Genomic DNA, 13,912 nt, shown 5'->3' with positions numbered 1-13,912 from the left:
CTAAAACAGTCATTACAGTCGCGCCTGTTCCTGTTTATGTTGTGCAGGTGAACCATTTTCAATCAATCGTCAAAATCAGGTTCATTGCAGGAAGTGGAAGCGATGCCTACGCAAAACTACCCGCACCATTACGAAGCAGAATTCCTCAGAACGCCCAACAGCAGCCACCACCCAGAAGGGACTCAACCATCCGTACCGTGCGATGGCGTAAGCGAAAGGGTTTCTTGCCTCAGCCCCACCGACACAAAAAAAAACCCGGGAAGGGCAAATAGTGCCAATCGGTAAAGACCTTGTCCGGTGCCGTTGACCCATTTTCTCCCTTCCCTTCTGCTTTGTTTTGCTGTGCTGTTTCACTACGACTACACACACACACACATGACTCCACTTATGCTGACCACCCTGATCGAACGGCCGACAGTGGGGATGATTTCCCTCTTTTCAAATGGGTTTGGGGCGTTGTCGTATGGGCGGAAGTGCCAGGAAAAGCGGTGGGCATTTGAGCGATTTGTTGAAAGGGTTGGTGGGCGAAGCACAAGTTGTAACAATTTGTTTGCGATATGGTTTGCCGGAAAGGTAAGTGTAGGTTGGTATGTTATTTGAAAAATTTGTGTTTATCGAATGCTCGTGGGCTTGAAATTTCCGCCTGTAATTCGATAGTTGTTCGGGTTACTCGCCGCTTAGACATATGAGACACTGATCGAGTTAATCGATGGCACACTGTACGGTCGTAGTGGGCCATGCATTCGTGTGAAGTGGACACGTTCCTCAGAATGCATACATACCGCGTTACAATCACAATCTACAGCATCTACACAGAAAGCTCACCATCTCAATCGAAGCACACCATGGTTGGGAAGAAAGAAAGCCTTCGCTTCGTCCATACCCGCGCGTTGTCAGTGAAACTAGAAAGCGGAGGGAAATTTAGGTTAAGTGAACGACGACGACGATGACGACGATGACGACGAGCTAGGCTAAGCTCTCGGCGCGAAACCAAACCAAGCGCTTTGCTCTGGTGGTGCACCGCAAAAGATTTAGCAAAATACTGGGTGATGGGAATGGGGGGGGGGGGGGGGGGGGAGAAGTGCTGGTGTGGCGCTATCGTGCGGTAAGCTTTCTTTTTGCTTAGCTGTGCAGTGGATGCTACACCCCAAGATCGTTGTTGTCAAACCGCACGCAGCCCGCGTGGGGAGGAGAAATGCAGTCGCGGTTTTGCACGTGCGCAGCTGCCGGTGCGATTGCGTTTAGCGCTTCACTAATCGCGCGTTCGCTCACTAAAGCGTGGTGGAAACGCTGTGTCCCGGTGGTGGTGGTGTTAATAGTACCGCGCGAAGGCGGCGGTGAAGTAATAATGAGAGAAAACTGTGATAATAATTACAAAACAATCGATCGTGTGTTGCACACGCTGGAAATGAACATAGGGCGTAATAATGGGCTAGTGGCGGATAATAGTTATAGCTGGTAGACACGGTCATGGTCGCTTTAGTTTCCGTTTCTTCTACATACTCAAACAGGCATACTTTAAATGATTTTGCGCTCCACAAGGCGTCCAATTAGGACTTATGTTGAAAAAATAAATCAAGAAAAAAAGAGAATAAAATGTTCTAGTTACTTTCTCATAGAGTAAATAAGTAAGTTAAGAATAATACATTCAAAAATAAAAAAATGACTTTAAATACAAGATGAAAACATACTAAAACTATTTAAAACTTAATGATCGCTAAAACATATCGATAGATAATTTCATAAAAAGAAGACAAAAAAAACACAAGAAAGCAAACCATCCCGACGGCAACACGTAATCGCTGCAATTGGGAAAAGCCATGACACGCACCGTGCGAAAGTGCACGTTACAAGCTACGCAATGCATCATAATACTTTCACCATTTTGTGAAATGGACGATTTTCCACCGCGTGTCTCGCTGGCAATGCAAAGGGAAAACTGATGCTTCCGATGCTTTTGCTGTTTGTTTCATTCGCTCTTTTCATCTCTCTCTCTCGCTGTGTGTTGCTTCCAATGTTTCCTTTGCTTGTTTAGGTCCGCTTCTAATCCACCTCCCTCCGCCACTCCACATCCCACCTGTTCACCTATTTTATCATCTCTTTTGAGGTGAGTTTTTCCTTCCAGTGTGAATGATGATGATGAAGTGGTGCGTCGGTTTTTTTTCTTCTTTACGAGCACTTTTCCTCTCCCTTTTTCTCTTCCTTTTCTTTCGCCCCTTTTTGGCACGGTCGGCCTTTCACGTACTGATCTTGTGCTGTTGTCGTTTTATTCTTCTTCTTCTTCTTCTTCTTCCTCTTCTTCTGCTACGTTTGTTGTGGCTTTCTTTGCCTCTACACCCAACAGGCGCAAAGCAAGGGGAATAATAAAAGCAACAGTAATGGTGAGGGGCATGTTTGACCTACATACTTTCTTCTTTCACTCGTTCTTTCTCCACAATATGGCTACGATTTAGGGGGGAGGGGGGGAAGTGAGGGGAGTTTTTTTTGTCATTTTTTTCTTTCTTTTTTTTTTTGCTACTTTCCTTCTCTCATTTCTTTCTGCTGCTTTGCTCTGTTTATAGCATTTTTGTGAATCTTTTTTGCTTGTGCTTCCATTTTTCTGCAAGCAGAGTTTTGTTATTGTAAGCGTTTGCTTGTGCTCTTCTTTCCTCCCGTTCTCTATTGGCGCGTTCTTCCTCTCGAGCCTTATATTTGCGCCAATGCAATGACGCATATTCGCAAGCGTTCTTCGCGGTTCGTTAGGCAGCTCGGTTCGTTTCGTTCCAGAGCAGCACATGGAAAGATCTGCACACAAAATAAGGTGCGCGAGTGAAAAGGATGGCCATCCGCACGCCCGTATGACGTACGTTTAGGCGGCAGTGTGGACTTAATTGTGCCCTTCCTTCATGTGCTTCTTCCTCCCTCTCTCTCTCTCTCTGTGCGTTGGAGATCGCGATCATCAACAATAAGCAGAGTGTGCGTGTGTGTGTACGTGCAGCGAATTGTAAAATAGGCAAAACCAAACAAAGCAGTGGGTACAAGTGGGTTTGGGGGAAAGCTGAAGGGAGCATTATTGGGCACATCTCCTGTGTCTGTGTCTGTTCCCGGATTCGTCTTGCTCCAAATGGTTCAGCTTCAGGGAAAGTGTGCCATGATGTAATATTTAATCCTGTGGTAATTTGAAATGCTCCAATCTGTGGTTATTTTTTATGTTTTGGCGTACAAAGAAAGGAGGAGCACGTGTGCATGGTGAGTATTTATGGATGATGAAGGTGTTCAAACTGCAATGAAAGTAACGATTAAGCAATTTATAAAGAGGTTCAATTTGAAGCACTGTCTTCGATGTTTTTTAAATATTAAATTAAGCAGCTTTTATGATGTGTTAACAAACATTTAATTTGTGACAACTCGGTTTTAGTTCATGAAAAACCGATAAATCAGCACACGACTCCGTAAATGATCATGAAAGTAGCATACTCTCCTCCTCATCTCGCCATTTTAATGCCAACCAGACGGCCAACCCGATATGCCAGCTGCCCGGTTGGCAAGATCATACCCCCCTCTTCCCCCTCCCCCTTCCCTCGACAGAAGAGAAAACCAGTCAACCGCACCACCGGGAGTGCAGCGCGCGATAGATGGCAAATGCGCGCGCCAATGGTCGTCTCCCGAGCTCCCGAGAGCATTATGCTGTTTGCCGGTCATTATGTTGTCCCGTGGGCTGCCCGTCTCCTCCCATCCTCCCGTTAAAAGTAAGTACACTGACGTAAAATAAAAACAAAAAACCAACCATACAAACACACACACACACACCGTGTGAGGCATTGAAGCCAGAATTGAGGGCATTAGGGACAGCACTCGAAAGAGTGGTGGGTGAGAGGGAGAGAAAAGAAAAGTTGACCTCAAAACCCGCCCGACCGCACTCGACCGTGGAAATCGGGGTGTTGGAGTGTCTGGGGGGAAGGGGGGGGGGGGTTTGGAGGAAGAAAGGTTAGAGTCACTGTGAACGGGGCATCGTTGCGTTGGTTTGTCGTCGGATTTCTAGGTTAAGCGCGAACCACACGAACCACGCTCCAGGAGGATGCCCGGGGACGGAGACAAAAGGCGGGGAGTTTTGAAGGGGTGGGAGGGAGCAGAGCAGGAGATTGTCTCGTTTTTCCTTCACCCAAACCTTGGACCTTGGATGAGATGGGATGGGCTGGGTCGATAGGGAAACTGGGAAACGGTTGGAGTTGGCTTGCGCTGGCTGGGGGCAGTCGCGACACGCGATTTGCCCTTTCGCTGAACGCTCACGACAGACGACAGCAATGTGCACATCACACAGTGGAAGGAATTTTGGTGCGGTTAATTAATCTTGCGCTTCGCTACTGGTGCTGATGAATGACACCGATTGTACCGTTAGGTGCATCACGCTGCATCCCGCATGCAGCGCATCTCAAGAAGAAACCGGCAACAACGGCAACGACGGCGAAAGCAGAGTTGGGAAAGAAAACGAACGATGGGGCAGCTATTATCTCATGGGGCGTATTTTTGGAGTAGCAAAAAGGGACCGAAAAGGGCGTGTCGTAAGATCGTTGTGAAATTACATTTAAATCTGCTCCGCTTTTTGTACGTTGTATTTGTAGCAAACTCATGCGCCAAGATCGTTCCCCCGTGCAACAGCATAATTTAAATCAATAAAACCTCCCCTTTTCCTTCCCTTTTTGTTCTACTCCACACACCTTTATTGTCGCATTATCGGTTCGACATTGCTGCTCTATTTTGCGCACAACCACTACCACTCTCTCGTGGCGACCACCACCGTATGATTAGCGATGCCAAATTATCAACCGGATCATTTTGATCGAGGGAGAGCAGGGAAGGAACTGGTTCGCATACAGGCACGGAAATGGGGGGAAAATGACACACCTCGGTTTGACGATGGATAAATGTTAATCACCAGACAGGGACAGTGGAGTTAAATTTTACGATTTTTATGATCGCTGCACCACCGTCGCCGGCATCTAAATGTCATCTCTCTCGGCGAGCGGGGTAAAATAAAAGCAATGGAATTAAACTGTTACCAGTGCAATAGACAACCTTTGCGGCAAAAGAACAGAGCGCACGTTAATTGGTTAGTTGGTAAAGTTTAGCTTCAATATGTTGTCATTCCACTGCATCAGATTCCTCTGCAAAGGCAAGCTTTCGCACCTGAACGCCGTTCCGATCGTGAAGCTCACAGTGAGTGACCGCGGCTTTGCCGGCTTTGAACTTGAACTCGCGGCACTCTCTTCCGTGAGCGATCTCCGTGCGCATAAACCACTCACGTTCGCGGTGCGCGGTTCCAACCCCATCGAAGCCGCCACGTGCGCGCATACGCTTTTGCGGGCTCAATCCATCCCTTCCTTTTTTCCCCCCATCATCTTCCGTCACACACACACGCATACGCACGGTGTGTTTCGATCGTGACGCCCGGTTGATCATGAAAACCGGCCGGGCCGGCGGTGGTGTTCCGTGTTTTGAACTCGCTCGCGCCTCACGAGGAATAGCCTCGAACTCGACCGCGGTGGCCACTGACATTTGCTTCAATGGCAAGCCCGGTTACGGTGGTAGCGGTGGTGGTGGCTGTCAAACGTTACGACTGGTTGAGTCTGCGGGCGATGGGAAGAGATTCGATCGGGAGATTGTGGGTGATATTATTGCTTTTTAGTCGATATCGGTGCAATCGGTCGATTATGATGCCTTCTTGGTGCGATCGTAGTGGTTTAACAAGCTGTGTTTAATTACAGCAAAGGAGTTACACTTTGCAATGTCCAGATGGAACGGAAGAATGGACAAGAGACACCAGGAGGGTTAATAAATTTTGTAATAATTATTGTTGTAATTATGGCATCGAGCCTTTTTTGTTCGGCGTCATCCGTTTTATAACAGAGCCAATCAAATGTAATATATTGTTAAGGAGCTTTAATTTAGGTTTGGAGTGTTTTTACATTCAATATATTCAACAGAACATGTTTTAATCACTTTGCATAGTTCACTGCAATATTTTCCTCCGTCAGTTTTTCCACTGCACTTCCATTTGCATAATAAAAAGCCCAAAACGCATCGATGCACCCGCTTGCACGCTCGGTTAATTTGGGTGCAGTTCGATTCGCAACATTGTTACGATCAGTAAAGAGGGGAGGGGAAGAAAAACACTGGGACTGGGAATGTAGTATCAAAACAAACAAAAAAGCAGCTAAACCAGGAGAAAGAAAGAGAGAAACGCGCCGCTCGATGGCCTAAATATTTAATGAAATTTCATATCACAACACGACACGGGATTGAGCAAGCAATAGCAGAGCGTGGAGACAAATACCAGCAAGTACAGGAGCAACAAAACGGCACGACCCGGGGGCACCTCACCTCCACTTGGGGGGACATTGGGGGAAAGTAGAACACGGTGCGTCACTGTGTGCGAGCGCGATATCTATATATTTTATTCATGCAAACAAGCCCAAAGCCGAAACCGAGCAGACGGGGGCCGACGGGAATGATCTACTTTCCCGACCATACAGTGTGATTCCCTGTGGCCTCTCTCTAGCCACCCTTTTGCCGATCGATGCACATGGCGTGGGAGCGACCCGCTGCCCACCTTCCACTCCATTCAACCGCGTGTATGTTTAGGTAGGAAGAGGCGTACGTTGGAAAGGGCGAGGAGGTGTAGAAATCCCCGCCACACTGCCCCACACACCTGGTTGTGAGCACACGGGTGGCACAGAGATAGACGGGAGAAAAGCTTTTACTCAACCACCGTGACATCGTTTACCAGCCTGTGCCTCGATTACGGCTGTCGATTGTTGACTTTCTCTCGCCTCTTTGTGTGTGTGTGTGTGTGTGTGTGTGTGGTTGCGAATAGGAGGGGATGGAAAAATGGCAATATCGAATGAAAACTCGCGATGCGATCGGATGGAAAATGGAACATGCAGCAAGAGACAGAGAGAGAGAGAGAGAGAGAGAGAGAAACGAAAGGGTATTATGTTGGTAAACGGTGAGGAACTTGGACGAGTTGCGTTGGGGGGGAGTGTCGGTGTAATATCCAAGCGTGGTGCGATAATAACAGTCGCAGCCAGCCGGTCAGACCGTTGTTATACAAAGCGATTAAATGTAAAATGGAAAATTATGCAGCACAAAACAAAATACAACAAAAAAAAAAATGCAAACCCACTTACTCTACTTATCTGTTGGGTGGCCGGCGAACAGTTGGGAGCAGTTAGGATGCAGTTGCAGTGTTGTAAGGAGCTGTTACTCGATCGTGATTTGTCGTGTTGAGGGCATGGTAGCAAGATTTGGAATACAATTAAAATAGTTTTACTAATTAACGGCATTAATCAACTAAATGTTACATAAGCTTCCTGTTTCTGTAAGTTACTTACTCACAAACTGTAGCTCATTTCAATGTAGTGGCCAGTTGAATAATAATGATAATAATGGTGTTGCATAAAGTTCTTTGCTTCTTTGTTCAAGATTCAAATCTAGACGTCCTTGAGCAAGTTCCCGTTTTGGGGGACCAAAAAATCGACGTCAAACTGTTATGGTAATGCTCGCACGTATTCTTCCCCTGCTTCTAAACTGCGTGATGGGATTGTTGTCTCGCAAGACTTGGGGCATGAAGATTGACGTCAGCATTCGTGATTAGGAGCATGATTTCAATAAAATAATATAAATTGAGCAACAAATATGAATTGGGATTGAATATATCGTTCTAAATATGCTAGATGAGTTACCTCTTCCACAAAAAAAAAGCTCAAAAAGCGTTGGCACTCACTTTGTCAACCCTTTAAATTCAAATCGCTCAAAGCTTCGCTCCGTTGGAGTCAATTCCTTTTGTTGTTGTTATTGATTTAGCACAAATAAATCTACAAGCCCGGTTGAGAAGAAACAAATCCAGTCCACAATATACCGTACCGTGCCGCATCGCACCACTCACTCACGTGGCAAAGTGTGTACTTGATCTTTGGCCACACAATCGGGCACCAATCGGGGCCCCGCCTAATCGGGCCACTGAGGTCTTGGGGAGTGAGACACACACACACCGAGGGTACACGACCGGGAAGTACGATGTAAACAAACCAGCTGGCACCGTTCTCTCCTAACACCACACACGCCTTGTATTTAATCAGCGCCTACTGTTGCATAATATGTTGTGTGTGTGTGTGTGTGTTTGTTGTTGCTGCTGTTGTTCTTGTGTACCCCATCCGTTGCTTTGTTGTGCGCGATCGAAGTGCGCGGAGAGGCTGTCTGTTGATGGACGGCAAATGGGACGGAAAACTACCGGAAGGCAACTGTGTGCGGCTGCGGCTGAGCTTATCGCGGCAAGTCGATGGATCGAAGCTGGACGGGGTGGGGATGGGAGACGTTATCGACAGCGAACGGAGGAACGGCTGCGATGGTAATTGTTATTTAATGTTGAAAAATCGAACCCCGTGTGTCGCGCGAACGCGCTAATGACCGATAAACGATTGCGCATACAATTGCATACACATTCGCGACAAGTTTTCGGCATCAGCCGAATGTGTGTGTGTGTGGGTTTGTTGCGCAATGTTGTGCCTGTTTGGTGGTTATTTTATTCTCGAACTTGGGACTGCTTTTTTGGGACTCCATTTTGTCCATTTCCATGCTAAAAGGTCACTTCTTCTCTGACCATGATGCACCTTCGGTGTGTTGCATCATTGATTTGTGTTATTTGTCCGCGCTTCCATGCTACCTTGGCCAGACCTCGAGCAAGTTTGCAACAGATGGACTGCATTCGGTCACAAAAAAATAACGGAGCGATGATGATGGCCAACGTCGGCCTGCACTTGACACTTTGTTTTGCATGGGTTGCATTTTCCACGATAAACAACACACGCGGTATGTCCTCCAGCGCTTGGGCTTGACCTTTGATGGGTGTGGGGACGGATTTAGCGACAGCTTTTTTTTAGTGAAGAAGCGTTGTCTTTTTCAAGAAGTTGGAGTTGTTTGACGAAGGAGCAAGGAAATGTAAACAGCAAATACAGTTACAATTACGTGGCAGTTTCTTTGGCTTGCGCCGATTTTAAGTGTTGTGCAATAACGTATTTTAGTCTAATCAATAGCTTCTTCCAAAGCCCTCTACATAATGATAACCATTACGTTCCTATCTTTTCCCTCTCTCTCTCTCTCTCTCTCTCTCTCTCTCTCTTCGTCTCATGCTCCTTTGCTGATCTATGTCGCGAATTCGCCAGCCAGTCAAGTGTGAAGGTCATGGCCAGCTGGCGTCCCTCCACGAACGAAGACAGCGATGACAAATAATTGACCCCCGGCCGGAGCCAACTCCATTTAGCTTTCTGTCACCTCGTTCGGTGCATACCACCAGCACCAGCACCACCCCGATCACCACTATAATCATCATCATCATCGTCGTCGTCGTCGTTGTTGGAGGTATTATCATCGCCATAACCGTAATCGTGGCCATGCTGCTCGGTCAATGCTTTTCTCGGTCGTCCCGGACCGGTTTCAAGCGGCGACCATAGTGCCACAGTGCAGTGAAATTGAACCTTTTGCTTGGCAACCGGTGTGTTAGTGTGTCACGCTGCAAACGCAAACACGGGGGAAACGCGATGGCATAACGTTAACGTTAAGCAAAATTGCAAATGGGTTAGTGGACACACTACTAGCACGCTCGAGAAATGGGAATATGTGGGCCACAGGCATTGGTGGTATTGATTTCTTTGAACACGCCCAATTAAAGGTGTCGCTTCGTAGTTTCAGCACTGTACCGCGTCTTGGAACCGTCTTATCGATCAGGTGCGTTATTTGAATGTCAAGATTCGCATACCAAATGTTGCATCATCTATTTGTGGCACATTATCAAGTGACACGACCACTTGAGGTGGCCGCTCTGAAATTCCGTCTCGATATGCCAGGCTGTCGAACGAACGCCCATTCACAAATTCCACAGTTATCAGATCTGTCCGGTGAAGGTCGTCCTGTACCCACTATCAGCAGGCGCATTCTAATAAAAATAAGCCTGCCTCCTCCCTCATATGATCGATTAGAGTGGGTGGGTTTGTCTGGGGAGTGTCTGGGGAGTAGAAATTATGCAACAGAGAGCTTTCTATTAGCATGTTTTGCTTTAATAAAAAAGGATGATTCTGGAACCTTCAAAAGCGAAGATAATGATCTCATGAGCCCAAGAAAAGTAACGCATAAACAACCATCCAACTCAACCAACACCGGGGCACACCGGTTGCATGAAACCTTCCAAGGACATGAGAGATTGCAAGTTTCCTCTCGGATCACGTTGAACACACTTCAGCCACACCGCTCCCGAGCACACTCACCTCGGAGGGCGAAAGTCGGCAAATAAAAAGGCAAACAGAAATGTCGCCACTTTTCCGTTTCCTTCATCTAGCAGGTGGGTGGAGTTGGTTGTGCGCTACATAATCGCTCGACATACCGCCGGAAAACGTGACTTTTTATTCACCCTTGGGTTGCAGCACCCAACAAAGGGGACCAAACGCTTTCCCCCCTTTCGTAACGACCTTTGTACGCGTACGACAAATTCGTTAAACATGGCTTGGTGTGGAGGTTTGGAAAACCGTTTGGTCGTCTTCTCACCCGCTCCTCCCCCCGTCAAAACGATATGAAATTGTTAATTAGCACTTACACACACACACACACGGAGCGGCAACATGTGGCAAGGATGACTTAATGGAGTCGATTTGTTCCGACCAGTGGTTCATCATTCCCTCCTCTTTCAGCGCTCAGCCGCGCTCACTGACTGGTGACGGCCTCGGTCAAGGATACACGGAACGTTGCTGCGCCGGCCGGTTTCGAAGGACGCATCCCATCAACGGTCGTTGGCTTCCATCGGCGCACCCCGGTTGGTCAGGTTGTGCGGCCGAACCGAACGCGGAAATACGATCGGGCGCTTTCTGCTTCGATTGGCTTATGTGCTGGGAGCGTCCGGTGCTCGCTTGTACGGTTTCGGTCCAGTTTTATGAGAGCGTGTGAATGCTGGGGGAGGGGAGGGCCCCAATCGGTTGCGTAAGATTAGCAGCCCGGATAAATGGGTTTCTGAGCGGGTTTGGGATTAGAGAAGCGTAAAAGTGGATGAAAGAATTAAATAAATTAATAATGGCTATCGATCGGAGCGAAGTTGAAGTAGAGGCAGGATCCATTTTTTGCTGAAAATTAATATTAATTGATTTGTTCCTCTTGCTCCAGCTGCCGGTCCTTAATGAACACACTCATTTATTGATATTGATGGTGAACCACTTGTAGCTCCAACTCCGGAAGATGCCATCAGTCACCTAATAAAAGAACGTATCGTAGTACTGCTCGTCGGGAAACTCTTGCAGCGAGACGCTCCGGTCCTGAATTCGCTTCTCGGCCTGCTTCACCACCAGCCCCAGCAGATAGCTGTGCGGTCTCATCAGCTTCTGAAAGCTGGCCCGCTCCAACCGATACACCTCGCACACCTCCAGCGCCACCACACTGACCGTCCGCTGTGCATCAGTCCGGAACAGCGCAATGGCACCAAAGTTGGCCCCATCGATCAGATGGCCCAGCTCCACACCATCCTGCGTGTAGACGGCGGCCGTACCCATCGCCAGAAAGAACATCGTATCAGCCGCACTGCCCGCCGCCAGTATCGTATCATTCTCCAGGTACAGCTCGAACCGCAGCTGATCGGCAATGTCCTGCAGCACGTACGCCGGCAGATCGTGGAACACGTCCGACCGCGTTAGGAACGGCTCGAACGCAATCTCCATCAGCACCGTGCGCCGCAAGTTGTCCGACGCTTGCATTCGGATGGGCCGCACGTCAAAGTAGTGCATCCGGTAGTGGCAGGCAAAGTGGCGACTCATCTTCCGGCGCAGCGACTCACTCAGCCGCATCCTCCCGCAGAAGGCATCGATCTCGTTCAGTATCTCGTCGTACTGGGTTTCGCTTGCGTCCGCCGTGATGATGGTGCGGATCAGGAGCAGCAGGATGTAGGTGGACCAGATCCAGCCACCGAGCAGGAGCAGCGACTGGGTCCACTCGTGCAGGAAGTGCCGGGAGACGGACAGGGAGTGTCCACCCTGCACACTGATCTTGAACGTGATCATCAGCGCACGCAGATAGCGATAGGTGACGGACACGTTGTGCTCCACATCGTCCAACCGTGCCGCCATGAACTCGGCACAGATGGACATCTTCGGCAGGTGCTGCTGGAGGTATGCTCTAAGGTCGCTGAGCGGTGGCAGCCGGTTTCGGTGCGTGATCGGGTAGTGGTAGGCATCGCGCTGCTGATCGTGACTCCACAGCACATCGACCAGGAAGTTGGCCTCGAACCCATTATCCCCCAGCAGGGACAGGGTTAGCAGTGGCACAATGTACAGCAGACAGGAGGTCCAGTGCAGCACGTACAGCGTGTCCATGATGGGCTCCAGCAGCCGGATCTGCTTTTCCGAAAGCCCAAACAGGCTCCGTGCGACGATTGCAAAGTACCAGTTGATCGACCGGAAGCGCCAAACGCAGAGCAGGTACAGGTAGATCACCAGGCAAAGGTAGATCGTGACCGCATCCTGGTAGAAGGCACGCACCAGCTCATCCAGCAGCAGTACGTACGGTACGAACAGCAACATCCGGTTGACCACGTTCCACCAGCGCATTCGATAGCGTACGATTCGGGACGGTTCCAGCACCACCTCGCCCTGGCTAACGTACCCGGTGATCAGCTTCAGGGCAAACTCCATCCCCAACATCGCACACAGCACGCAGTCAAAGAGCTGAATTCCGCTGAGGACGCCGTACGAAAGGTGCGGCGCGAACGCAAACGCAAAGGCAAGTGTGACGAGATGCAGCGTCAGTACGAAGTACATGACCATCTCCCAGCACTTGCGGAAGCTGCTGAACGGGTGCACAATGAAGGGCGGCAGTTCGCGCACGAGTCGCTCATTTTCGGCCGCAATTTTCGTCCGACTGCGATAGTAGATGCGCGTTTCGGGATGATCCGGCGAGATGAGCAGCAGGGTGCGCAGGTGGCGAAGTAGCCGGCCGGCTAAGGTGGTGCCGGGAAGGATGGGAGGTAGATGGGTCACGGAATCACCCAGCCGTAGCACTCCCGGCAGAGAGCAGCGATGTCCTTTGAAAGACATCGCACGGCTGGACGAGTTTTTCCACGGACTTTTCACTTCAAGAAGGCGTTCGCTCCATCACACTTCATGGATATCTTCGATCATTGAACGTCGTTGAACGTCGTTCAGGCTTGACACTTGGGGAGCATTTTGGGGCGAATATCGAACTGTCAAACGAATTGCAAACCTGCTGCACTGTTGCGCCTCACCTATTTCCAGCAATCATCAGCCCCATTAACGAGAATGATTATCCGCCGCAGGAAATCCCACAAGTGAACCTCCCTACTGACGCGTTTGGTGAAAAAGTTTTTCGCTTGGTGAAAATTGAAATAAAACAAAACACCACCCAACTGGCACCTGTGCGCTACACCTACCAGCCCCTATGCGAAAGAGGACGTCCGCTTGCTTGCTGGTGTCACGTTCCTTGCCGAGTGGCACATGTTCCGGCGTTGCGAAGAGGAAGTCCTCCCCCTTCCCCTGCTCCAGTCGAGGGACATTACGAAAAGCAGACCTGCCATTGTGCCGTTTGGTGGCGGTGGGGTTTGAACTTCCTGGCCTGGTCTGCAAGCCTACGTCAGCGCGCGCTCGTCACGTTACTGTGCCAGGTGAGTGGAAAACTTTTCGAGCCGCGACCGTCTAATGTACGGTACGGTTCTCTTTTTCCCGCTTTTTCCCATAGCCAGGGACGAGGCTTTTCACGAGGCGACAAATTCGTTGTGCAACGGTTTTTTTTTGTTTTTGCAGACTAGCGTAACCTTTTCCATCGGGTGTGCACGGGCGCTATTTCAACCCAGACGCCAATACCAATTGCAAATGACAAGTACGGCCGA

The 13,912-nt window shown here is 49.1% G+C and overlaps 1 protein-coding gene across 1 annotated transcript; it reads right to left on the bottom strand.

The window, feature by feature from the left end:
• Nucleotides 1–10,589: 10,589 nt before the first annotated feature.
• On the bottom strand, nt 10,590–13,762 carry LOC120957422 (uncharacterized). The gene has a single exon (XM_040379625.2). The coding sequence runs from the start codon at nt 13,101–13,103 to the stop codon at nt 11,271–11,273; it is 1,833 nt and encodes a 610-aa protein (XP_040235559.2). The 5' UTR covers nt 13,104–13,762; the 3' UTR covers nt 10,590–11,270.
• Between the last annotated feature and the right edge of the window lie 150 nt (nt 13,763–13,912).

The sequence above is a fragment of the Anopheles coluzzii genome, chromosome 3, assembly GCF_943734685.1.
Source record: "Anopheles coluzzii chromosome 3, AcolN3, whole genome shotgun sequence".
NCBI lineage: Eukaryota > Metazoa > Arthropoda > Insecta > Diptera > Culicidae > Anopheles > Anopheles coluzzii.
Note: the sequence above shows the minus strand (reverse complement) of the source record. Positions and strands in the feature narration are given on the sequence as shown.